Below are 26,077 nucleotides of genomic sequence, written 5' to 3'. Positions count from 1 at the left end.
TTCCTTCTTTTGTCCCATGTAGATGTAAGTGCTTCAAGCATTTGTGATGTGGGGGTAATAGTATCACATTCTCATTTTGCTACATTTCATCTGAAACTACCAAATTGACTACAAAGGCAAGATTATTGCAAAAAATTCTCAAAGGAATACGAAATCATAAAAAATTGCCATTGGAATTGAATGTATGCATTCGAAGGGAAATCAGTTTCCTTAAAATGAAACCACAGAGAGAATTCCTTTGATTTATTCTTTATATTATTTATTTGTAATGAAATGTGTTGATGAAAATAAAACCCATCACAATATCGTCACTGGAAACCATGTAAAAAAAAAAAAAAAGCATTTCTTTCTCAAAGCCCACTCAAAAGACAAAAACCATAAAAATGCAAACATTCAATACATATCATGCTCTCAACCATTCAGCTGGTATTTTAGAAAAACAAGTGCTGCTGGTGCAGTTGTAAGCCACAAAGACACAATACCCTATTTTACTGTTCTCAAAGACATTTCACTTTCTAGCCATTGAGTATTGCCGATTTCAACAGGCACATATACAACGTGAACAACGGTGCGTATGAAATATAATTTTCCACTGAAAAGTACACATTGGAAGGCAAGAGATCCTTTCCATTGGGATGAAATGGTCAGACACGGAGAACCATTAACAGAAGCTTTGTCTACACATCCTCCATTGGCACTCATAGTAGTGGTGTTTTCAGTAAAAACAAACTACGTTTCTGTGACACAAGGCTGAAGAACCTGATTTTATCACTAGAGCACTTAATACAATTTGCTGCTTGGTAGATGCAGTCTTGTGGGATTTAGGCTGGATTTCATTGCAGTTTCCCTTTCTACTCCCACAAGCCGCGGTCTCCAAGAGATAGATAGGTTTACTTTAACAGCATGCCTTTTAGCACGGAGCACAAGACCAAAAACAATCTACGGCTGCCAACTTTCCCATTCCGCCAAACACAGAAAGCAATAAAGTCGGGTAAAGCACCGTCATAAAAACAGCATCTGCTCATCTGCCACGGTCTCAACTGTGAACACCGCTGTCGGCCGCGTCCGCACGCCCTTCCCCTGCCCGATCTCCGCAGCGCGCCGTCTGATGGGTCCGCTCGTTTCGCCGCGCCCGTTAGCCAGCCTGTCGCGCGGGTTTGTTTTGATCGGCGAGCAAAGCAGGCTAACGCGCGGCGGCGGGCCGGGGCAGACGGAGCCGCGCGGCTGAAAGGGGGCCTCGGCACGTCTCCGCACGGGACTCGGGGCCGAGGAGGGGGAAATGACTCCCGCGGAAGGGAACGGCTGAGAGGGGAGACGGGTGATTTCAGAGGCCTGATAGGTGGGCCATTATGTTCTTGAGAAGGAGCGTTTTTGAATGCAACCTCTCTGCCCCGTGATTGCAAGAGTGCCCCAGCTGAGAGAAGGTGGAAAGGGAGAAAATTGAACTATCACCAGGTGTATTGGTTTTTATCTGAACCCCCCCGCCCAACCCCCACCACTCCCACCCCCACCCCCACCACTCCTTCCCAATTAGGTTGCTGTTAACAAATTACTGCCGCTCAATACAAAATTAGCAATCAGTCGCATTCTCAGCGGCCGGCTATTGAGAGGTGACAGACAGCGGGGCTAATGACGGCTCCTCTCGCTCCCCTGCCCCGGTGTTCCCGGTGAGCCGCCGAGGTGCCGGAGCCGGAGGTTGAAAAGTAATCAGGCGGTAATAGCTTACCTCTACAGAGACCCGGACAGCACAGCCAATTCAACATCAGCAGGAGCTCTCTATTTCCACAAGAAGATATACACCGAGGGGAAACACTCCTGGAAGTGGGTCATTTAAGCGCCATTCAGGCTCCTTGGTAGAGTAAACGAAGTGGCGACGGCGGCGACATATCACAAAGGCAGCAAAAAACGCCTCAAAAAGACAGGCCTCGGAGAAGGGGGAGCGGGGGATGGCGGGCGGGAGATGGACATATCTCGCAGTGTTTATATTACCACATCTTAAACATATTCTAGAACTCACTTACACAGATGGGTTATTTAGTGGAGCAATTCAGCAAAAGTGTTCTCGCTGAAGAGCGTATACCACACATAAGCACTGACCCTCCAACAGCCTGAGGTCCTGAACTCCCCCCCCACCCCATCCACCGCTAAGATGGGCTTTCCACCGGGCTGTACGCGCGACGCGCCTCCCTGAACGTCCCCGCCGTATGCAGCGTGCACGTGAGATGACAGGAGCGACCGGCACGTGGCCCCAAGGGCCCGCCGCGTCCATCACCACCACAGCCGGGGCGGGTCCTCGGCCACGCGGCTCTTGAAGAGCGTGATCTCGTCCAGGTGGAGGAGGGGTATGTCCCTGATGAGGAGGGCCAGGTCTTCGTGCAGGAGGGGGTAGATCACCACGTTTAGCGCCGGGCGCTGAGGTGTAAACCTGTGCGGGGAGAGGGGCAGAGAGAGAGAGAGAGAGAGATGACAGGCTGCCAGCCAAAACCTTTCATGCAAACGACCGCAGCGGGCCTGGAAAATACGGCCCACAGATACTGCCTAAATTCAACCTGAGTCACTGACTGACCCTGAACTGCAGGTGATGATACTCAAAAAAAATTTTTTAAATAATAATAAAAAATAAAAAAAATAAAAAAGATTTTTGGGGGAAATATAAAGGTGCCTTACATTCCCGTCTGTGTACTACAGTCTCTACAGCACAAATTTCAAGAGTATGACCATAAAATTCCAATAGAATTATAAATCTCTTTCACATACAGGCACATTACCAGAGCTTCCGATTCTAGCACGATAAAAAAACTATTTAAGACGCGCTTTGCTTCAATTCTAAATTCCCCCGATTATAAAGCGGTCTTGTTTTGTGTTCTTTAAGATTGATATTCCAGCTCCCTCCAGAGATAATACTACAGGGGGGGAAGGGAGGGGGGGAAAGAGATGAAAAGGTTGTCAATTTCAGCGAGTAGCTAATGCGAAACTTTCAGCTTGACTGAGTGAATGAATACATTTGCAAATGAAAGAGCAGACACAGGCATCTGAGACACCCAGCTCCTCCAATCATGAACCAGGAGAGCTCCGCTCCTGAGTAATTACACACGGCCAATACGCTGCCGCTGGTGAGGCCCCTCCTCACGCAGGCGGCCAGGGTTACGGGACGGGTACGAAGGCTTTCCCGCCCCCTGCACGTACCTGGCCAGGTGGGCTTAAACAAAAAAGACCCCACAGACAGGGCAGCGGGAAGCACACTCTCCACCCCGGGAATATGCCGACCCGCAGCTCATTAATAACGCCAGCACCGCCGAAGGGCCCGTCAGCAGCCGTGAGACTCTGCCCTTCAGTGCGCCAAAAGCAGAGCTCGACGCAGTAACCAACCAATACCTGAGAGGAGGAGGCCATGTGACAGGTCAGCTTATTTGCCCTTCATTCCAGAACGTTCTAAATAAACATCCGGTCACCTATTTATTACCGCTCAGCCAGAAACACCTGTAAGTGGACCTTTCCTATGTACGCTTACATGCATTAGGTACACTGACATGCGCGAACAAAGATGAATTCGCAGCCATCTAGCGCTAGGTCACCCTTCTTTACGCATTAGCAATAATGGGCTTCTCACAAGTTGCCGACTGAGAGACCTAACCACTTATTTTGGATTGAAAGTGGATAATACGCATTAAAGTGGAGTTTCCATTCATCATAACTTTGATAATCTCCATAATAGCAGTGATAATGCAGAGGCCCGCGCAGATCAATGCCGCCGTTTCACAGGACAGGAAAGGAATGAGCGGGAGGGGATCACAGCTCTCCTGAGCTCATTAGCTGCAGGACCTCTACACTTCCATTTCCCAGCAGTCTCCCTGGATTGATTCACTGTCTATCCCAGGAAAAACAAATGGCTTGTTTGAAGCGGCAGAGCTGTAGATTCATCTGCGCTCCCCCTGCCTCTCATTAGATAACTACCAACTGCCCGTCCGCGGCTTCGCCTTAATGAAAGTGAAATGAATAACAAAAGACTTTGCCGTGAGGCATCTCGTTCGAGACCAAAATGTCCAAAAACCTTCAGTGGAGGCTGAGTCTTTCAGCGAGAATGAGAACGAGAGCAGGGGAAGCTGAGGCAGCCGTCACTGAGGGCGCTGACCCCACAGCACAGGGACCCGGCAGCAGATGTGCGCAAACAGAGGGGCTCTGCCCGAAGGAGCGGCACCAGTTTGTGAGTATTATTTATTCTTTCAGTTCTCCCTGAGGCTGCACTGCCTCTTGTACTCGATTCCCTGTTGAAAAACTAGGAAAGGCGGCCCAAAAACAAGCGAAGGACAAACAGCCCGGCACGGCTGGCTCTGAAACGGCACGTTAAAAAAAAACACGGCGGAGGCGTGCGCTCCCGCTGTGCCGCTCTGTTCTCCGAAGGCTGGGGCTGTGCATCGGCGGTGAGCGAGGGAAAAGGAAGAGCCCCGGAGCTCACACAACACAAAGGCCAAGCGTTATCACTCGCCTTCCCTCTCCCCATTACGCTCTCTCCCCCAACCAAAGGTGTCCCCCCTCCTCCCTCCTCCCTCCCTCCTTTCCCAGCTGGGGACAGCACACGTGGGACCGCGCGCCGCCGTGTTCCGCTCGGCTACGCCCATCCCCTCGCCGGACCGCTGATGAGTCAGTTAGCTGTGACGCTCGCTGCCCCAACAAAAAGGGGATTACCTGCTTGATGGCTTCTGTCTTGTCGTCCTCTCTACAGCTGTCAAGCAGTGAGCGATGGAGTCAGAATCAGTATTTCACCCCGCCCCACTGGAAAAAGAGGAATTAAAGGCATGCAAATGCGCACGAGTGTCTTAAATCAGGGGGCCATGCCCCGCCCCCTCGCCCCCAGCCTGAAAAATAACGGTCCTCTGCCGTGCTCGCCTTCATTTACGAGTCTGCCTGTAAATCTCCTCTTCTCACACAGGACGCCGGCCGTTCACCCGGCTGCAGTGTTATTTTCTTAGCCTCTAATTAGCTGTGGTAGTAATGGATGATTAGTTATGATTTAGGGTGGTCTTTTTAGGCATCGGGAGTGTGCCTAAAACACCCTTGCGAATCCCGGCGTTCAGCGAGCGTGGAGAGCAGGGGCAGCGTTAGAGGAAACTCCAGCGAGACCCCGGTGTGCGCCTCACACTTCATTTCCCTCCGCATCCCCCCTCTCTCCACAGGCACTGACCCCCCACTGCAGGAGTACAAAGGTATTCGGTGGGAAATAAATAAATATTTGACTGCGGAGAGAAGGGAAGGGGTGGCGGTGTGTGCCTATGGAGCCGGGGCATGGAAAATGGCTCCCCTGACAGACAGAGCAAACACGCGGCGGCGGTGATTCAGTTCATTTGTGTGTACATTACAGGGCGGGCGGAGAGCGTCGTTCCCCGGCAGTTAAACACAGCGCGCGGAGGAAATGGAAATGGACGGGTCATTGGGCCGGGGAGACGCGGCGCAGGGACGCGCGGAGCGGTTAGCATTCCAGCTCGCGCCACAGACGACGCCGACAGCAGTTAGGCCCGCCTAATTAAGCTCAGGTATTGGGTAATGTCGCCATCCACCTCCAAACGGTGAAGCAAAAAGACATTTGCTTGCGCCCCCCATTTCAGTGAGTTAAAACTACAGCAATGAAGAAAGCGAGATGAGCCAACAATGGAGTCTTATCGGCAATTCAAACCAATGATGTATCAAGACCTGCACGAGCACCACTCAAATCCGAGTGAAGAGAACTTCTGAAAATTCACTTTGTGTTTTTTCTTTATTTTAAATTCCCTTTTTTTTTTTTTTACAAGTTTTCTGTGTTCACTGAGATGGCTGCAATAAGCTGTAGAGAAGACTTTTAGAGGCTAATTGTTCACAGTTGATATTTCGGGCTGATACACGACCAAAAAAAAGCACAAATCCAGATGGAGCGTTGGGATGAACAGTTTGAGCGCTCCAGTACAAACAGGCTAGGGGCTGCTCCGCCACGCTACAAGCTGTTCCTGCAAAGCCTGCGACGGCGCATTCGGACGTACAAATGAAAGCCTTGGTCGCAATTACATGCAGCAGGAGAGGTGCCGCCAAAGGTGAAGGGCTGTACCACAGGAATATGCTAGGTGTGTCACGTGCTCCAGTACTGAAATGTATGATCCAGCATGAGCTGTAAGGAGGTAACTGTGACAGACAGAAAACTGTATTCCAGCGTTACACGGAGGCGCTGTCTCACCCCAAACGCACGCAGGCTGAAGGACCACTTAAAACCGCGAATTGCGAGAGCGCGTGTTCGCTGCGGTCTTCTCCTCTGCAGACCAACGAGGGCTCTGGTCTGCTCCCCTTTGCACGGGCCACACAGCGCTGCAGCACCACGGAGCTTCATCTCCCTACAGCCCTGTGTGCCGTACACCGCCCGCGACTCACCTCAGACACAGGCCGAGGAGTGCCGCCAACGTTAAACACCAGCGCTAACACGGAGGCTGCGATTCAAGGTGAAAAGTCACAGAAGCGGGCGGGAACAGATGAGAGGGGCACTCTATTCATTAGCATTGCACATACAAGCATCCATCATTTATCAAACTCTTTGAGACAAACACAAACCAAAAATGGTCTACTTCTGAAAATGAAATTGTTTCAAGGATCCAATAAAAGGGAATAGGACTTTCCTAAGGACAGTGTGCTGTATCAGACAGTGCAAGAGCACCCGGTACATCCGTACCACAGGGTGCCCCTGAGACGTCCACACGCTGTACTGGTATCATGTATTCTGCTTACATGTCTTTGTGTTTCCAGTAAAACATCACTGCATTTAAAATATACTTAATACACTGAACACAGATACATTATGCACATTATAGTGGTCTACAACAATTTTCTGGCATCAATAACTTAATGGAAAATATGTTTGACAACAGCAGTCATTGTACTCCCTTAAATTGCAACAATAGTTTTTTTTTTTTTCCTGCTTTTAAAAAAAATGTTTGGACATTATTAAGTTAAAGTAATGGCTTTGACTGTTCTACATCAATCAAAATTGTGGGATTTGATTGATGTCGAGAGAATGAGAACAAAAAGCAGTCAGCAGTACGGCACCGTATGAACACACTGTGTGGGTGTGTCTCCGGGCCCACAGAACACAGCAGGGAGGGAGAAGCAGGAGTCTGGGGAGAGGAGACGGCTGTCTGTCTGCACAGAGATTTTCAGAGAACTAATGAGCTTCGAACCTCTCCCAAAAACACACTGATACATGTACGGGCAGGCACACGGTCGCAGACGCAGACGCACGCACGCACAGGGGCTTAATAATTCCGAGGGAGAAGTAGAGACAGAATCGGCGTTGTCGCTTGTGTACCAATGAGGCGCAGCGAGCCAGTCTACCAGCTCTGTCTTACATGTCAGAACCTGCTCCTTCTGTCCCGTACAGCCACAGGGAAGCTCTCCCAGGCCACACTCCAAAAGGAGGCATCGCGGCTGTGTGGGTCTGGGAGAGAGGAATTTGTCAACTGTGCGCAGCCTTTTTACAGCAAACTGCAGCAACGTAAGTCAGGCAGAAGCCAGGTCAGACCTGCAATAGTTAATAACACGTCTGCTCAATTTCCTATAAAAACACAGGAAAAAGACAGGAACTGGGAGACCATCGCTGTTACCACACAAAACCTTTCAGTTTCATTCACCGTGCCCCTCTGACGCTTACTCGCATTTAACCATGAGTTGGGAAAATGGGAATATTCTTTCTGTCACTGGATTGGCTAATAATCAGCTTTTGTAAACCCTGCAACGGAGACAATAATTCAGGCCAATAGGTAGGTTTTATGGTGACTGAATACCGTACTCCAATCCACTAGCTTATTAAAAACGACCGGCTCGCAAACAGCAATGGTGAATTCTCTTTAATAGCTGGGGCATTAAGTAATTTGTCATCCTTCACTGAATGCCTGAAATGCTGCTCCCAAGTGAAATGATTTATTCTCAAACCAGGTATAATGCAGGTATTATAATTGAAATTTGAGGGGAATCGACACCAATGGTGTTGCGGAAAGGAACTGAAATATTCCTGGGCCACAGATGGTTCCAGAGCTTTGATCCTGAGACTGGGTGGGACTGTCCTAACAGATGGATGCCTTCCCTCCGTCCACCAGGAGCTGGTTTGCAAAAGCGTTTAAGTTTCGTAGAAACTTGGCCGGGGAACTACCCTAGCCGCAGTGCGTGCGATTAGACCCTGGCGCCCATGCCGGCATCTGGAGATTCTGGTCCTGAAAGGGTTAAGCCTGAGGCCTGGCTGGTGAACCAAGCCAGACACAGAGGGAGAGGACATTTTGCTTTCCTTGTCAAATTGATAGGAGACCATTCAAAATTGTGCAGAGACCTCCAGAACTCATTTCAGCAGGGCCCAGAAGAATTCCTTTGATACAACGGACTTAATGTCACAGCGGCCTAGGCTTGCAGAATAAAATCCATTTGTCCTTTTGATTTAAAAAGAAAACACCCATCCAACTACCCCCTCACCCCCAAACAATCCCTCTTCTTTCTTTAAGGGGATTACCCTCCTGGAGCTCTTCACATAAGCGTTTTGCCGCGTATGGTGATCGCTTCCACGGAAGCTTATAAGGACACAGCAGAAAAACGGAAGGGACAAGAGGAAATGACAGCGGAGAGACTGGCGCGAAAACCCCGCAGATCGCTTTCAAGAGCAAAAGCTATCTGAATCAAAACGATCAAAACTGCAACATCGCCGCCAAAACGCAGCGCGGGTTTGACAGCCCTGTGTGACGGCAAACTCGCTGAACTGACACTGTAAACCTAAAGCACAGAAGCTTTTGAAGTTGACTCCTCAAAAAAAAAAAGAAAAAAAAGGGCCTAATATCATACCGGAGCAAACACTGCGCTTTTATTTTGGTTGTAGTATTTTTCTCTGGTATAATGGCGTGTTAATGACTGTCTGTATTTTCTGCATGGGAGGCTTTGAAATGCAGCGCCGCAGCCAGACAGCCCAAACGTTTGCTTAAGGAGAATTCCCCAGGGGACGGGGGGCCTGAAAGGTTGCCGCGCACTCCACGCATTTTAATGAACAAAAATACATTATGTATTGGACACTTTAACGAACAAGACATTTAAATCCCCTTTGTTTTTCAGGCAGGCTCACTGATGTTCCAGGAAACGGAATGACGACACGTTCATCATTTCAGCGATAACAGGAAACACCCTTTCTTGACTAATTCGGCGATAAACGACCCGTCATATTTGTCTTGCGGTTTTCCCGCTGTTTGAATAAGCGCGACACAGGTAACGCGCTATCAGACTGCAGCACGTGTGTCTGAGTAGTCACCAGTTACAAATCGATAGCGGCTGTTGTCAGAAATTAAAACAACAGCAAAAGCAATAACAACAACAATAATAATTCTAGAGGACAGCAGACGGTTATTTGTTCAACGCCATCCCTTTGAGGGAAGGCGTAATTAAATCCTGACTTTAAAGCTTTCTTCTGACTGAACACAATGCCTGAAGCTGATAAGGAGAAACGCGCGAGGAGGCCCAGCAGTAACTTGATCATATTTCATCAGGCACTGTCAGCTCACACTGAGGTGTGCACTAAATCATATGCAACTGGGGCAGCCATCTCTCCGGCAGCATCAGGAGCCAAGAGATGCCCCGTTCAGAGAGAGGTCCACAGAAAGTCCAAAGGAAAAAGCTTATTTGAGCTACAGGGGGCCATTTTGATTTCTGCTGTTTTGGGAGTGCCAGCTACATATGCCTTTTAATTTTACCGCTGGGGTTAAAATAGAATCACTTTATAATTTTGGCTTTGGACAAGAACTTTGGTGTGATCCAGAACTAAATAGATAGTTACTGGAAGCAATGCTGACAGTTCCAACTTCCAATTTTTCCATGCAGTCCCCGTCTGTAATGGCCATGAAACAGAAAAAACCAAGTAATGAACACTGGTGCCATCTGCTGCTTTTTATGATTAACTTCAGCGAAAGGCAAGGTAGCAGACTGCCACGATCCTCCATCACAGTGTTCTCCGTATTTTTAGCCTCAATACCAAAATTACTTCACATCAGTGATATATTAAGCCATCTTACCTGGAGACAGACGTCGCTCATCTCCATGCAAGAAAATAGTTTCTAAATTATTATTATACCACTTCAAAAGACAAGTGTTCTCTTTCCATCAAAATACAATGGGTGGGACCTGTTAAACTAGTGAGTAGATGACAACATGGCATTTTAATATTTCAAATATCCATATATTTTCACTTCAAATGGGGTATTTTCATCCTAGGATTGTATTTATACTGACCTTTTAAATGATGGACACTGATAACAGAAAACCACCCTTTGGTTGGAAGGTTGGAATGGTGGAGACGTGACAAGCAGATTTAAAAACATCAATTTAAGAGTGAAATACGCTGGCAGAACAACTATATATTTATTCTAAACATCAACTAGTTACGCGTTAGAACATGTTCCACTTAATAAAACTGAACAAAAGACTGAATTGCTATTCCGCTGCAGTGTTTACTCCGTGTTCAAACCCTAAAAATGCTTTTTTAGATGGACAACTGAAGTGTGCAGCTGGATTGGCCTCTTTCCTGTCACACATGGACAAAACAGATGTTGCCCTAACAAGAAAAATGCAAACAATACATTCATACGCTGGGAGGAACTATTTATAGACTGTTGTGGGTTCACATTTATAACAAGCGGTCTTTGTAGCTTTAGCGTGACTTTGCCTTGCCACTGACAAATGGCGGACATATGGAAGATGAGCTGATGGCCATTTTGTAGCCTCTGCGGAGGGCAACAGAGGAGGATGGGTAATATTTCGTCCACCTGCACAATAGATCTCCTGAGAGCGCCTTGTTCAAAAACACAGCCCAGAGGTGGGGCTGGGTGTGTGCCCCACAAACTAATGAACACCCTTTAAATGTACTCTGAAGCAGAGGCTAAGCAGGAACTGCTAATTTAGATGAAGGAATCATCTAGAACAAAACAAGAAATAAATATTGCAGGGTATTGCTCATGATTTCCTCGGTTGTTCAACAATAACGGCACGAGCCCGGACTTCAGCCCTGCAGCTTCATCTTCATAAAAGGCTGACAAAGAGAATGAGGCAATGTGGATCTGATCTGAATTTGAATCCCGGGTTTAAAAATCAAAAGAGGCTCTCCATCCAATATGGGGCCATGCTATTCTGTCTGGGCTGATCAATAGCCATCTGCACAAAGGATAAACACTGCCTTCTGGAACAAATATCCAATGTGGTGTTGAAATAAAACCACTGAAAAATATGATGACAGGCTGACTGATGTTTGCTCTTCTGTGATGAAAGTTGATAAATCAGAGCTCAGCCTTCAAACCGCACGGGAACCCTGCTTGTCCTTGGTAACGCGGGCGGCGCAATAACAGAGGCTTTCGCGTTCCCCGTCTAATGGCATTATGGCTCCTCCCCCTCAACCGGAGGGCGGCTTTATATCTATGAATGTGGACGGAGCACTGGGAACTGGCCGTGAGTCACTCGCTTCCCGCTACAAATTGGGTCATTGGCCGTGTCTCTGGAGTAAAGCGACGGCCGTAAACGGGCGGCGGCGACCGCGGACGCTTCCACCGTGATGAAGCTGCGCTTCAACGCCGCTGCGTTGCAGCCTTACGACAAAATGAATAATCAAGCTGTAGATCTTTGAAGATGCGCTACCCTGGAGGACTAATAACATTTTATACGCTGCGGTGCACCTCGAGCAGCTGGGGGGTTGAACCTTTGTGCACAGGACACACCCACCTGTCCGTCACCATTTAATCAGCTGATTACCCCTTTACACAAAATCTCAGATACTCAACCTAGGTTCACGATGGAACTTTAAAACAGTTTGCATTACCTACCATTTTGCACCAACAGACACCTTTAAAAATGACATGTGGCAAATCTGAACTGCATATAAGCACAATAGCACACACAAGCTGGAACTTTATCTGTGGTTTTTTCCCTCATTGCTATTACCCAATATTTTACTGACTTTTCATGACTCAGAGCCTTCACTTGTCTTTAAAGCAATTCAATAATTAGTAAACCATTTAATAGGTGCTAATGGCTTCAGATAAATTCAGTTCAATCAAACTCTTGCTCATTTACATACATATAACCTAGTTTGATAGCTGGAGTTAATTTATGGCCATGTCTGATATGCAATCCACAATTCAAGGTTTATTGCTACAGCAGTTCATTTTTATAAAACAATTCTTCCTCCCGGTCATTCCAGCACAGACAGTTCCTTGTGGCAAGACAGTTTGAATTCATTTTAAATCCCCCTTAAAGTTCCAGAATGAGCCACCCATACTGAATTTGATCACTGGTCAGCAAAGAGAAGAGGCTCACCTGTCCTGCAAGGCCTTCTGAAGGGTCCTACACACCACCAGGGTCCCACCCATGAACATGTGGCACATGACCACATCCAGACAGCTGTCCATGAATGACATCACCGCGTCGGACTGGAAGGTCCCGTTGCGGGAGACGATGCAGACGCGCCGCAGGGCGTGGCATTGGCTCAGGGCCTGGAAGAAGCGCGTGTTGGCATTGAGGTACGGCTGCTCCAGTCTGCGGGGTGAGGCAGAGACAGAGCTAATGAGTTAAATAAACTCTTCTGCCCTGTTCCAAGACCTGAAAAGACAAGGATGTGTCAAAAACTGAAACAAGATATACAGACTTTCATTAACTGAGAAATGTCTTGATTGTCTTCTGATTTTTTAAATTTGACATAGGTCATAAGTATAGTACATTTCAACAATATTATTACTAACTTCACAATGAACAATAAAAAAGAATGGTCATCTTTTTTTTTTTTAAATACAAAACATAAAAACAGTACTCCCCATATTCATTTTGTTTCGTAATTTCGTGCCACTTTCTGATTTCATCCCTTAATAGGTCTCCATTCTGTTGGTTTGTTTGGAAATCTATGCTATAAATGAGTAAGCCTACCTATGAATTATGTATGAACTTCCAAATTACCTCATGGCCCAGTACATCTTAGTAAGAGTCTGCTGATCAGTCTAACAGTGGAAACACTATGCCCCCTGGTGGAAAACCATATGAATTGTATGTGAAAGGGAGATCATATATATGCATGCAGGGGCGCCACCTGAGATTTTGGGCCCCAAGAAAAGATTTCACATAGGATTTTATGAGGTGGTGGGGCCCTATGTTCTTATATGTCCTGAGGGCTCCTGTCAGTCAGGGCCCTTGGATCGTCCTAACTAAAATAGTCCCCACCCCCCTTACCGCGCCCCTATGCATGTATGTACATTATGTGTGTATACGAACCAGAATACCCAACTACACAATGAATAAACAATGTGATGTATGCAGATATTTTGTAATCCCAAAGTTGACCAATGATACTCAGAAGTAGTTCTCATTTTAATTCATCGGTAGCCCAAGTCGTATGAATCACGTTGCTACAGAAAAGAACTTGTGTGAAGAGCATTAAATCAAAACAAGTGGCACGTTCCAATGGGGGAAAAAAACGTAAATATACATCACAGATTATAACCATGCATTGGGTCCATCTAAAGTCAGCTAGTGAGGAAAATGCATATAACAAGCAGGTTTTTTTTAGACCAAAAACAAAGGATTCTTTGATGAGTGAGTTGTCGATGTTCTACTGAAAGGTACTGCTCGTTATTCATGACCTGGCCCAGCCATTCAGCATTAGAGCGCCTTTTGCCCTCAAAAATCTTGAAACGGAGACATTATCACTTTTTCTACACCAGCAAACAATGAAATTAGGTTATCTGCCAAATATTTACAGGACAGTGGCTTTTAAGATTGATATTATAGTGATTTCAGACTCTCATCCCATTGGCTTCCATTCATTTTTGGGTCCTATTGACTCTGGGCCTGTCTGTTGCCCTCTAGGGACAGCTATAACGTATTGCAAATAGGAATTAATAGTGTGGGACCGCTAGCCCTTAAAAAATCACATCGGCTGGGCTTTCACAAAGTCAGTAGTGTTTCACTGTCCACTTTGGGAGAGAACAGGTGAGGGAAACACAGCTTCCAGTGTAAGTCATGCCCACTTAGGGCTTTCTATCATACAATACAATATACTGAATTTGTTCAACAGTTGCATATAGTGCTTAGCTTGCCTTTTCAATAAAGCCAGTATTAAGGGCCCTGTTTTACTGAACTTGAATGCTGAAAGAGAAGGGTATGATAAAGCAGTGCTATGAGCTTACCTGAGGTCTTTAAGCTGCTTACAGTGAGGAAGAGCATCAATAAGGGCTGGCATGTAGGTCATATTTTTCAGTGTCCCCAGGTTAGCCAGAGAGAGCACCTGCAGATCTCTGCACCTCATGGCCACTTGCAGCAGTCCCGTTCCCTTGAGGACGCCAGGCAGCTGCGCTAAGGTCAGCCTGCGCAGGAAGGCCAGGCCGCCCAGCTCCGCCACCTCCGAGTCCCCGATCTGCCCCGCCCAGCCGCAGGCCGCCTGCTCCTTGCGGTTGGCGAGCTCGTTGCGGGGCATGGCAGAGGAGAAGTTAGACCCCATCAGCTCCAGCTCCTCCAGGAAGGGGTTCCCCTCGAGCAGCGCCCTGAAGCTGTGGCTGGATTCGCTGTCCCTCTGCTCCGGGTCCGCCCTGTAGGTCTGCACACCAACGCGGGCGCTCCTCTTCAGGCCCAGCAGGAGAGAGCTGGAGAGCGCCGGCTCATCCCTCGGCGCCTGGTCCGCGTTTTTCATCCCGTCCGAAGCGGCACACACGGGCAGCGCCAGGGACCGCAGGCTCTTGAGTTTGCCCAGGACGGCGCAGAGGTGCTCGTCTGAGCCCGGGGTGCCGTGGTAGTGCGCTGCAGAGAGGTTCAAGCGTTTGAGGTTAGGACAGGCACTCACTAAGGCCTCCATCACGTGGCAGTCTATGTCCTCCTGAAAGCTGCCGCTCAGATTCAAGTTGACTAAGTGCCTGGGGTCCTTCACACTGTCCAGCACGCTGTGGATCACCTGGTTACCAAAACTCGGGCAACGGCTGAAGTTGAGGTGGACTGGCACTCTGTGTTTGAGAATGTGCTGGAGGGCTGACCTGTCCACCCACGTCCTCGGCAGCTGCAGGGCCTCCAGAGCCCCGTTTATCGCCATGCCCTCCAGGAAGCTCTTTGCCGCGTGCCAGCTGCTGTTTCCGGGGACCGATATAACAAAAACGCGCAAGTGCTCTGGAACCCGTACGCTGAAGACGGCCAGGTACAGGTTCATGAGTGTCTGATTGACATCGCCAGGGGCCAGCCTGGCATAAAACACCTGTAGTCTCTGATAATGCAGGATACTGCTCTGTCCCACCATAAGCTGGCAGCAAACAGTGGCCCCTTCCCTGGTGACATTATAGATTTCAAAATACAGCAACAGTCTCTCCAGGCTGGTGCAACAGGGGACCACCCCATACGATGGAGTATAAAGGGTTTGTTTGAGCTCACTGACCTGGCTCAGGGTAGCTTTGCTCTCAGTACTTAGCTGGTTGGAGTCAAAACCAGGGTTAATGTCGATGGCCAAAGAGCGCAGGGCCCGGAGGGAGGACAGTATCTTGGATAGGCGCACTGACGTCAGTCGACAGCCTGTGAGGTCCAGCTTGACCAGGCCCTTGCACCTGATCAATTGGTCAATGGTATTGCCAGAAAGCCAGTAGCAGCCACTCATGCTGAGGGACTGAATTTCACTCGCCAACTCTTTCACCACTTGCTTAACTGCATCATCACTTGCCTGAGAAAGATTTTTTTAATCACCAATTCACATCACACAGTAATGAAGACTAATGTATTTCATAGTGCACACCGACTTAAAGGGGAAATAGACTTTATGTAGTGTTTAAATATTATTTCAGCTTTAGTGTATGTTTTTGATTGGCTCAGGAAAAAAAAACTCAGAATCAGAATTATCCCTTTAAGGATGAAGCTACACTAACTAAACTGTTTTTCATTTCTATTCTTTTTCATTGAGTAACTTAACATCTGTCACTGTCTTTATTGACTCACTCCATTAACTGAGCTACTATTAGTACAATGATCTTAGGCTACTTAGCTCATAAATAATAAAATTGTAAATTTAGCTCATAAATATCATATGAGCATGATACGTGTACATGGTAGCATTTGCTAGTAGTTTCTGTTTACCCAGCCCAGGGACTGTGGATGAAAATTGGCTCATACTGCTTATACTGGCACATTTACATTTATTTTCATGGTGCAAAGCAACCTATTTATCACCACAATTTACAAAAATACATTGTCATTTTTGTATTATATTAAATTCCCAAATCTAATGCATAATCTAAGATGAATCTTCATCTAATGCTTAATCTAATGATTTCTAAAACATTCAAATGTTGAATACTAGACAGAAAATAAGTTAAATATTACCACAGGAAAAACCTTAACACCCTGAATCTCTACTGAAACCAACTATTTCAGAGGGCATTCAGACGACAGCATTTATTAATTACCCCAATAACAACTATTACCTCCGCTACCCAAATGAGCATCAAAAAAAATGTTCTTCTTACTTACCAGATATTCCTTGGAGAGTGTGACATGGTTGGTGAGGCTCTTATCCAGGCTTAAAGTCTTCAGTTTTCTGCAGACCCGCCCCACGCTGAGCACCAGGTCATGACTGGGAACATGCTTCAGAATGTTCAACAAGATCTCATCTGAGAACCCCGAAATACTGACGCCACTTTGTTCCATGCAGTCCAGGCTGAATCTTTCCTAATTAGGGAAAACACAGAAGTAAAATAACATGAACAGTGCAGTCTATGACTACAATAACTCTCCTAAGAAAGCAATGACTGTCTCATTTAATGTCACTATCACAACCCTTTTAATATTGATATACATCTATTCTTTTTCAGCCTTTATTCATTTATTCATATCACAAAAGTATGTTGTCATATACTGGTCCTCCAGATCACTATCAAGGCAAGACTGACAATCCAAACTATTCTACTAATTGACAGGTCTTGTTCTTTTAGTTTGTGTGTTCAATTTGGCATCACGTCTGGAACAATATTATAAAGCTTTCTTTAGCCCTATTCTGACGGGATTCGTTTTACCCAAGGATGACCTGCAAACTGAATTACTAGCTATTAGCATACTCCTGTGATTTAATTCCATCAAAATCTGCCATATCGGCCATTTTTACTTGGCTGCACAGTAAATTTCCCGGACTGAATAACCTATTGTTTTTTTTTTTTTTTTTGGTAACCGAGGTCCTCTGGTAATACTAGTCCCGTGCGAACAGACACCTCAGTAATTTTCCGCGAAATGTGCCCCTTTGTGTGTGTGTCCGGGACACGGTGAGTGTGAGGGCTGAGGTTACTGTGGATTTTGTAAAATGCACGACACAAACCACGGGTTACATGTCCATTTTGTGACTGCAAGTCGCGTTGGAAACTAGGCAGTAATAATATAACTCTTAACAGAATGATTCAACAGATTCTAGGTGTGCCTAGAACTTAAAATCTTGTAACAGATTTAGTTTTTATTATCCAGACTCCTTTATGTCTTACAAATCACATACAGCCAAGTAGATTATCTACTTCTCATGTAAGAATACCCTGCGCACGTATCAATCGTGTGCATAGAAATGATCTAGCCAATGTTAGCGATCTGACATTCTTTGGATACTGCACCTACTAGCTATCATATCTAAAAATAACTTCACTGTTGATTTTTGATAAGCAATATGATAATCCCCTAATAAAGTATGAAGCGGTAACCAGAAGTGGTAACAAACTAGCACAGCAATGGCAACATTATGCTGCACGCACATACCTAACGTAAACTGATGTTAGCTAACATTTTGTCCATATTTAATTTCACTGTTAATATCAGGCTAACGTTAACTCAGATAGCGAATTGAATTAATTTACCATGTTACACACGCTTGGTAAAATTGCAATTTCTACGTTAGCTAGCTACCCAACCTTAGCTGCCCAGATTGCATTATAGCTAGTAGGCAAGTGATATTGCTAGATATTATTTCTCGTTAGTAAACTAGCTACACAACTGCTGACCAAGTAAGTCATTGGCCGTGTCCGAAAAGGCTTGCCAAACTCTGGAGCATACAGGTTGTATACAACAAGTGCCACTAACTATTACACATTATCGATAAGTACTAATAGCGAACACAATACTAAGATGGTTAGCAAGCTAAGTCAATCATCTAGTGTGCCGCAAAGTAATTGACTAGACTGTTGATTATGCATAGCTAACTAGATCACTTAACTTAAACAGCGAGCGAAGGTTAGCAGGTGTATAGTCTAGCGATCTAACTTAGATAAGTAGTTATACAGCAAGACTGGTTAAAATGGAGTTAATAATTAAACATATTAGGAAATAGTTCAGCCAGAAGTTACGACGGTTAATACTGATATTACGCTATAGCTAGCCGCTATAATTTTAATTGCAGATTATTACTGTTAATTTGCACTTATTTTCTGAGGCTTTTCTGTCCACCTTACCTCAGTGTTTTGATTATCCATGTTCACTTCTGATGCTCTCCTTTTGCAAGTATGTAGCTATCTGTTTCCTTTGCACTACTGTGCCATTTTCGAACCAAATAATGAAAATTTGTGTCTGTACTCCATTTCCATCAGCTGCTGTAATGCACCGGAACCGAATTGTGAACGCACTTCCGGGTTACGGCCGTACACATGCTGCAGCACTTTGCCCGTTGTTTTTAAATTTATTATTTTTATTTGGCGGGGTCGGGGGTTATTTTTAAATGAACAAAAAATGTAGCTTTACATACAGAATAGGTATAGCACTTCAATATTGACAGAAGACAAAAACCGTAAATAAATACATAGATAATACAAATCAGAAGATAAATATGGATTAAATTAAACTATGTAGTTCGCACAAAAGAACAATCTATGGGCTTGTTTAAATGTAACACATTTTGGGGCATACCTCGTTTGTGAATGAAGCATTTGGCATTAAGAATAAAAAGTGAACACATACTTAACACCTTTATTATTGTTGATATAGAATGTATTATTATTATCCTTGAGTTAAAAATTATAAACCTTTTCAGGGGCCCAAAAATATATGAACTGAAATCTTTTCAAAAACAATTGGTCTTCTTACATTCAATGGGTTTCACAGATGGGTTTCCACTTCCAACTCACAAGATACATTTTTTACTTACCTCAAAATACTTTGAAATAATATAATTACAAGGGTAAACATTATGTAACTATTTAAGTGCACTTCCTTGTTGGGGATTATTTATAGGGCAACAACCAAGCATATTTCCCATTAATATTATCAAAGGAATTCCAAATGAATTAATCCCTTGGAGTGAGTCTGAGTCTAGATGGAAATATTTGTCTTTAAAATTTATTATTGCAAAATATATCAAAGAAACTCCTACCAGTAGAAGTTCTGCGCATGTTCTGTCCTCTTACCCAGAGTTTAAATGAGCTCTAACTGATTCAGACCACTAAGTATTCCCTTAATTTGGAAGAGAAAAAAAAAGTATTTCTTGTAAAGGAAAATCATACAAAGTCAGAAATTGTTTATCAGACAACACATTCCCCTCCCTGTCAAAGACATCATTAACCAAATGTATGTTCCTATCAAACCATTTAGGAGAGAAAACAGATTTATTTTTAATAGTAATGAGAATATTATTCCATAGTATAGTTTTATGAAAAGTTGTGGAGAAAACAAATCTTCCAAGATAGTAGTGCTTTCTGATGGAATCAGGATAACTAGAATGGTAATCTTCTAGTAAATAATTACATTTCAATAAAAAACTAGGACCACAAAATGTATTTAAATTTTAATTGGAATGAAGTACGACATTGAATCAATATTAGTTAGACACCTCTTTAGCCAGTTTACCCTAAAGGTGTTGTTGTCAATAATGTTCAAAACCTCAAAACCACCCTTAGTTTTAATTTAATTTAATTTAAAAGAACATTCTTTTTTAAGTCATGTGGTTTGTTCCTTCATATAAAGCAAAGGAAACATGTATTACTTTCTCTGGATGTAAATCATGAACAGAGAGAGTGCCTTCAATAAGCCTTCAGCCTTGGATGAAAGAACTCTCCCAACAGTTGGTAAATTTATCTGAAGCCAATGGTTGAAAGTTGCACTTAATTTAAGGTAAAGATCCAAGATAAAAGTGTATATGTTATCTCACTGTGTAATACTTAGATATAAAATAAACACCTAAGCCTAAATATTTTACAGAATCCTTGTTAGGAATACTTTCTATATCCTTGTTGGCAGTCTCATAAAGGCATATCTCACATTTTGCAATATTCAATCGTGAATTAGAGGCTAAAGAGAAGGCAGCATACTAAGAGCACCAAGTAGCTCATTATTTTTCAAAAATAATGTGTCATCTGCCAGCTGTGACACTAATTTCTTAACAAAAATATAGGTAAGCCCTGAACCTGAGAATTCTTTTGGATGTCGATGGCCAATAATTCAACAACTAAAAGATACAGAAAGGGGGAACTTGGGCAAACTCCTCTCTTGATCTTAAATCTTCTGCTCTTGTTTAAGGGTCAAAATAACAGAACTGTTAACATGTTTGTAAAACATACTGACCTCATTAATGAATTTTTCTCCAGAGCCAAAAGTTGTAAATAAACTACTATAAGTAAAAATGTTAGTTTGGTTGTGTCAGACTTTACAGAAATCGAGGAATAAAGTGACAGCAACTAAGTCAATTTAATCGGAACAGTCCAAAAGATCTGCAGCTTTGTCATCCCTTAACAACGCCAGTCTGTGATTCAGTTCTGGGAATCAAGGAAATGAAATCTTGCTTCATAGATGGCACCATACATGCCTGAACCATGTTGAATGAAGGTTTTTCTAAAATAGTCCAAAATTGTAAAATGAACTCAGCTGATATGCCATCAGGTACAAGAGATTTCCATTTCATCATTAACTTCAGGCCCTCCTGCAATTCAGTAATTGTAAATCTGAATCACAAGGGAATTCATATTCATCATCAATTACTGGGACTTAACATGGTGGATATAGTTATCACACCCGTGTCAAATTTGGACTTACAAAGATTTTCAAAAAATGAACCAAGAACATCGGAGATCATTTTATCCTTACAAAAAAACATTAATCATCAAGACCAAGCTTGACTTTCTTTTATAGTTCTTTATTCCAGGGCAAAAAATGATTCATTACCCCTCTATCCACTTTGCCCTGGATCATTGCCAATTCCATATATAGTTCTTGCAATTCAATCTGTAAATGGTTTATTCTTCAGTATTACAACGTGATGCTTAAGTTGGCATTTGTCAGTTGTAAGGTTCTCAATGTACACATTTTGGAAATCAAACTATATTAAAATGAAGTTGTTACATCTTAAAACAAACAGTGCCAAAATGGATTCAGTAGTCTCAAAGCAGGTACCAGTTTGCACTGAAATTAGGGTGCAGTAATTGCATTAGGTCATCTTGAAATGATAATCATAATTAGATACATGAGCATCAAGCAAGCAAAGGACAATTCTTTGAAATTTATTTTGTCCCAGCCAAGTTTCATTACTTTAAATCTGGACCCACTTCACTTCCATTTATAGGCACCACCATGTACTTAGCTCAGTTATATTGTTCCAGAAGTGACTTAGCACACTACAGTGGAAGAGTGAATCAGGAGAAACACAGGATTAGAACATTTTAAACATGTGCACTTTATTGATTTGTATTAGTCAGTGTACAGGTAGGCCCCACCATACGTCTGGCACTGCCACTTTCCATACGGCTTATTATATGCCTAGGGGGATGTAAACCTTTATGGTTTGTATAAAGGTAAAGCTTTTGCATAACAAAAAAAAAAAAAAAAAAAAAAAAAAAACCGACCAAGAATTTAAGGCTGAAAGTACAAAACCAGACATTGTTTTCGGTTACATAACTTACATAAGTAATACTACAAGGTTTTTAAGTATGCGCTCCCACGTACTGGGCAGCCTTCATAGAGGCAAATAAGTTGTGAACAATGCATTTAACATTAAACATTTGGAATGACTAGAAAAAAAATAAAGGAAAAACAAAGTACATTTTAAGTCCAGATGCATTGTAGACCTTCGGGGATGCTTATTTGCCAAAAACATTGCCGTCACCTTCATGTTCCAGTTTTTAAATCCTGAGTCAAGCATCAAAAAAAAATAACAAAAGCCATGCCAATTTGTTGTTTTGGGTATTCTCTGCGCAGTAAGTCGGCGTGTGAAGTGGTAACAGTCTGTTTAGAAGCATTTGCGGTGGACAATGGAGGGTCCAGACTCATCGTACTCCTGCTTGCTGATCCACATCTGCTGGAAGGTGGACAGGGAAGCCAGGATAGAGCCACCGATCCAGACGGAGTATTTGCGCTCGGGTGGGGCAATAATCTGAAATCAATAAGAAAAATTTAATACACAATACCAAGACACAAAAGTTAAGCTGTGTTGTTTGAGAAAGAACATTACCCACCTTAATTTTCATTGTGCTAGGGGCCAGGGATGTGATCTCTTTCTGCATTCTGTCGGCAATGCCAGGGTACATGGTGGTGCCACCAGACAGCACAGTGTTGGCATACAGGTCCTTACGGATGTCGACGTCACACTTCATGATGGAGTTGAAGGTGGTCTCATGGATACCGCAGGATTCCATTCCTAATGAACAAGGAAGTGGGTCAGTTTGATAAACTAACAATTTTCCATTCAGCTATTTCTGTGCAGTGCAAAACTACCAATTACATTTGGATGCAACATCTCATGGTTGCTTTAGACAAGTGAGTCATGCATCCAACTAAATGTGCACAAATCAATGCATGAAACAGTTCCAAATTGAGAATAAGGCAGATGCTCACCCAGGAAAGAGGGCTGGAACAGGGACTCGGGGCATCTGAACCTCTCGTTGCCAATGGTGATGACCTGCCCGTCAGGCAGCTCGTAGCTCTTCTCCAGAGAAGAGGAGGAAGCGGCGGTGCCCATTTCCTGCTCAAAGTCAAGGGCGACGTAGCACAGCTTCTCCTTGATGTCACGGACAATTTCCCTTTCGGCTGTGGTGGTGAAGCTGTAGCCTCTCTCGGTCAGGATCTTCATGAGGTAGTCTGTCAGGTCACGGCCAGCCAAGTCCAGACGGAGGATGGCGTGGGGCAGGGCATATCCTTCATAGATGGGCACAGTGTGGGTCACACCGTCGCCAGAGTCCATCACAATACCAGTGGTACGACCAGAGGCATACAGCGACAGCACAGCCTGAATGGCAACATACATGGCTGGGGTGTTGAAGGTCTCAAACATGATCTGCAAAAAAAGGGGGAAAATTATGAGAAGTGTACATCAGGGCAAAGAATCAATTTGTTCATGCAATTGAATGCACCCATTTGTTATACTGGCATTTCAGACTGTGCAACAGAAATGCCAAAACATTCCTTAGTCCAATAACACAGTGCAGAAAGAAACCGCAAACAGAAAGCGCAAGGCAGAAAACCTGTAGCTTCCAGTAAAGGGGGGGAATTCAGGTCTGAAGAGAATCCTGAAAGGTTTGGAAGAAAATGAACAAAGAAATGAACAGAAAATAGTGAGACCCTAGGAGTTGACAGTTCCTTAATGAATCTGGGATGAAGGGGTACAGACTCAGCATCCCAATTTTACAGCTTCACTGAACTGACCTGCGTCATCTTTTCTCTGTTAGCTTTGGGGTTCAAGGGAGCCTCGGTGAGCAGGACAGGGTGCTCCTCTGGGGCAACACGCAGCTCATTGTAGAAGGTGTGATGCCAGATCTTCTCCATGTCATCCCAGTTGGTAACAATACCATGCTCAATTGGGTACTTCAGGGTCAGAATACCCCTCTTGCTCTGAGCTTCATCACCAACGTAGCTGTCCTTCTGACCCATACCAACCATCACGCCCTGTCAAGAGAGGCAGCCTTTGAAATGATGGTCTTCACTAAACACAAAAGCAGAATTTGCCTATACAGCATTATAGGTCTTAAGCACAGACATTACTTATTTACCTGATGTCTTGGGCGCCCCACAATGGATGGGAAGACTGCACGGGGAGCATCATCTCCGGCAAATCCAGCTTTGCACATACCAGAGCCGTTATCAACAACCAGTGCGGCAATTTCCTCTTCCATGGCTGAACTGCAAAGGAGAGGGGAGGGAGGGGAAGAAAAAAAAATTAAGATTAAACGCTTAAATACAACCCAGCCTCACTGCTGCAGACCCACGCGAACAACAATCATTTCCTGTTCAGAAAGCAAATCAGACTTGCGGCCACTAGGTGGAGCGCTAGCGCTGGACTCAAATCGAGAGATTTCAGACAAAGGAAGTCCCGCTTCATTCCCATTATTACCATAAAAGGCAATGGTTTGAATGGCTTTGCGGCTGCCGGTGGCGTGGCCTTCTGCCAGACAATAAATGCAAAAGGTTCGTCCAAAAAGGGACCAATTCGACAAAGGATAGCCACTCCCTAAATTACTCCAGGTTCACTTTTCACGTTCACAACTGCATAATACCACTAAAAGATGCTGAACTCCAGACCAAGGAATAAGTCTACCTCATATTGATTTTGCAAGCATACTACCGTTAGCAGTTGGACCAGGCAATCCACTTCCAGTTGTCAGAACTCACAGCAATTGGGGGAGGGGGGGTGCTGCTGAAAATCTAGCAAGCCAGCTAGATCGCACAATATTCAAGCTTAAAGCTTGCAAGTACACCCCAGAAAAACGCCCCGCACTGCTACTTTACCGAGGCAGACGCTGCCTCAAGGACAAGGAGTTCAACAGAACGTTAGTTCGAACTGCAGGAACAGCTAGCCAAGTTACGTCATCGAGACACCGAAGATGAAATGGTCTAATCAGCAGCCGCACCCCGTCCCCCAATTCTTTAACCTTTACGAACGACTGAGGGAACTGAACTAGCTTACCATTAACATCAGTAATCGTCAATCAAACCACGCCTAGAAGTTTAATAACAGGACAGGCAATTAAGAGCCAGTCCCAGACAGATCAAAGCCACTCGCGAGTCATTCATAACTAGGTCACGCCCCGCCACCAGCAAAGATGGAATCCCGCCATTAATTTTTGACCGTTAGCCAACTTGTATAGTCAGCTAGAATACAAATGTTAACGCTCCATCCTACAGCTAGCTACCATCTGGTTCGCTTTCTTAAAAAAAAAAAAAATAACCCAACTTCCCTGAATTGTCATACATGCACATCACAAGGAAGACTACACAGCACGCAATGACTAGCTAGTGATTGCATGCAGGTTCCCCATCTCCACTAGAACACCCATTTGACATTAATTGCAAATTACGTAGCTAGCTTCCCACCAAAGTTTCGACGGAAACATCGATAAGGTCAATTAACAGTTACTGGTTAGCCAACAACCTTGCTAGTTAACGTAAAAAATGACGTCCATTCACAGCGACAAGCAGTAATAATTAATGTTAATACAAAATATGATTAATAAAAAAACTATATAAAGCTAAAAATACGGCTCAATGGCACATTTGTTATCAACAGCTGCTTATAGGAAAAAGTTTCTACCCTTACCTTGGGTGTGGGGGTTTAGCGGCTTAAGAGAAAATAACACGATATCCCGCACTAGCTGCGTTTGGAGGAACTCAGAGTGAGACGATTGGACCTGGGTGCGCTGTTTTATCCTCAGTCAGATGCCCGGCTCTAGCCATAAAAGGTAAACTTTCGGATCTAGACAATCTGATTGGTCTGCAGTCACGCACTCGGTGTGTCGCGTACACGTTGCTGCACTTAGTTAGGGCTGGTGGAAACTAGAGAGAGAGAGCACAAAAAAGGGAAATATAGATAATAAAATGAGCGATGCACGGATTAATGTTGTGCACCGAGGGATACAGAACTTTATTATTTTTGGTTAATCTTTGGAAGTTTTCTTTTAAATGTCATAGTAGCGCTTAGGGTTTTGAAAGCATCTGACAGACCATCCAGTCAGCCAGTAGCTACTGCTAACTAGTACATATTCTAGCATTAATTTGTGATAGTTAACGCTACTTTGTATTTAATTTAGCCTAATATTATACTGGATACAGATATCAAGATTGCTGCGTACAGTGCGGAATATTGTTCCCATGT

The 26,077-nt window shown here is 44.4% G+C and overlaps 2 protein-coding genes across 3 annotated transcripts; both read right to left on the bottom strand.

The window, feature by feature from the left end:
• Positions 1–1,500: 1,500 nt before the first annotated feature.
• fbxl18 (F-box and leucine-rich repeat protein 18) lies at positions 1,501–18,643 on the bottom strand. 2 transcript variants are annotated; one of them, XM_035406403.1, is made up of 5 exons: positions 18,465–18,643; positions 16,513–16,710; positions 14,202–15,709; positions 12,343–12,561; positions 1,501–2,425 (listed from the first exon to the last, which is right to left on the bottom strand). In XM_035406403.1, exons 1-5 carry the CDS (start codon positions 18,483–18,485, stop codon positions 2,269–2,271), a joined length of 2,103 nt encoding a protein of 700 aa, XP_035262294.1. In that variant the 5' UTR covers positions 18,486–18,643; the 3' UTR covers positions 1,501–2,268. The 2 variants fall into 2 exon arrangements, with proteins under 2 accessions (XP_035262294.1, XP_035262295.1); XM_035406404.1 differs by lacking the exon at positions 1,501–2,425 and having other exon boundaries at positions 12,521–12,624.
• A 3,003-nt stretch (positions 18,644–21,646) lies between these two features.
• LOC118220678 (actin, cytoplasmic 1) lies at positions 21,647–25,657 on the bottom strand. The gene is made up of 6 exons (XM_035404741.1): positions 25,523–25,657; positions 23,979–24,108; positions 23,635–23,874; positions 22,828–23,266; positions 22,449–22,630; positions 21,647–22,366 (listed from the first exon to the last, which is right to left on the bottom strand). Exons 2-6 carry the CDS (start codon positions 24,099–24,101, stop codon positions 22,223–22,225), a joined length of 1,128 nt encoding a protein of 375 aa, XP_035260632.1. The 5' UTR covers positions 24,102–24,108; positions 25,523–25,657; the 3' UTR covers positions 21,647–22,222.
• Positions 25,658–26,077: the final 420 nt, after the last annotated feature.

Source organism: Anguilla anguilla, chromosome 2 (assembly GCF_013347855.1).
Source record: "Anguilla anguilla isolate fAngAng1 chromosome 2, fAngAng1.pri, whole genome shotgun sequence".
NCBI classification, from domain to species: Eukaryota; Metazoa; Chordata; class Actinopteri; order Anguilliformes; family Anguillidae; genus Anguilla; species Anguilla anguilla.
Note: the sequence above shows the minus strand (reverse complement) of the source record. Positions and strands in the feature narration are given on the sequence as shown.

Bases quoted from the DNA above. Each gene is read 5' to 3' on its own strand.
- fbxl18 (XM_035406403.1), bottom strand. From the start codon at position 18,485: ATGGATAATCAAAACACTGAG. The intron at 16,711-18,464 runs GTAAGGTGGACA...TTCCCTAATTAG, and splicing joins TGGATAATCAAAACACTGAG to GAAAGATTCAGCCTGGACTG. The intron at 12,562-14,201 runs GTAAGCTCATAG...CTCACCCCGCAG, and splicing joins AAGCAGCTTAAAGACCTCAG to ACTGGAGCAGCCGTACCTCA.
- LOC118220678 (XM_035404741.1), bottom strand. From the start codon at position 24,101: ATGGAAGAGGAAATTGCCGCACTGGTTGTTGATAACGGCTCTGGTATG. The intron at 22,631-22,827 runs GTGAGCATCTGC...CTTGTTCATTAG, and splicing joins GTTCCAGCCCTCTTTCCTGG to GAATGGAATCCTGCGGTATC. The intron at 22,367-22,448 runs GTGGGTAATGTT...TATTGATTTCAG, and splicing joins CTAGCACAATGAAAATTAAG to ATTATTGCCCCACCCGAGCG.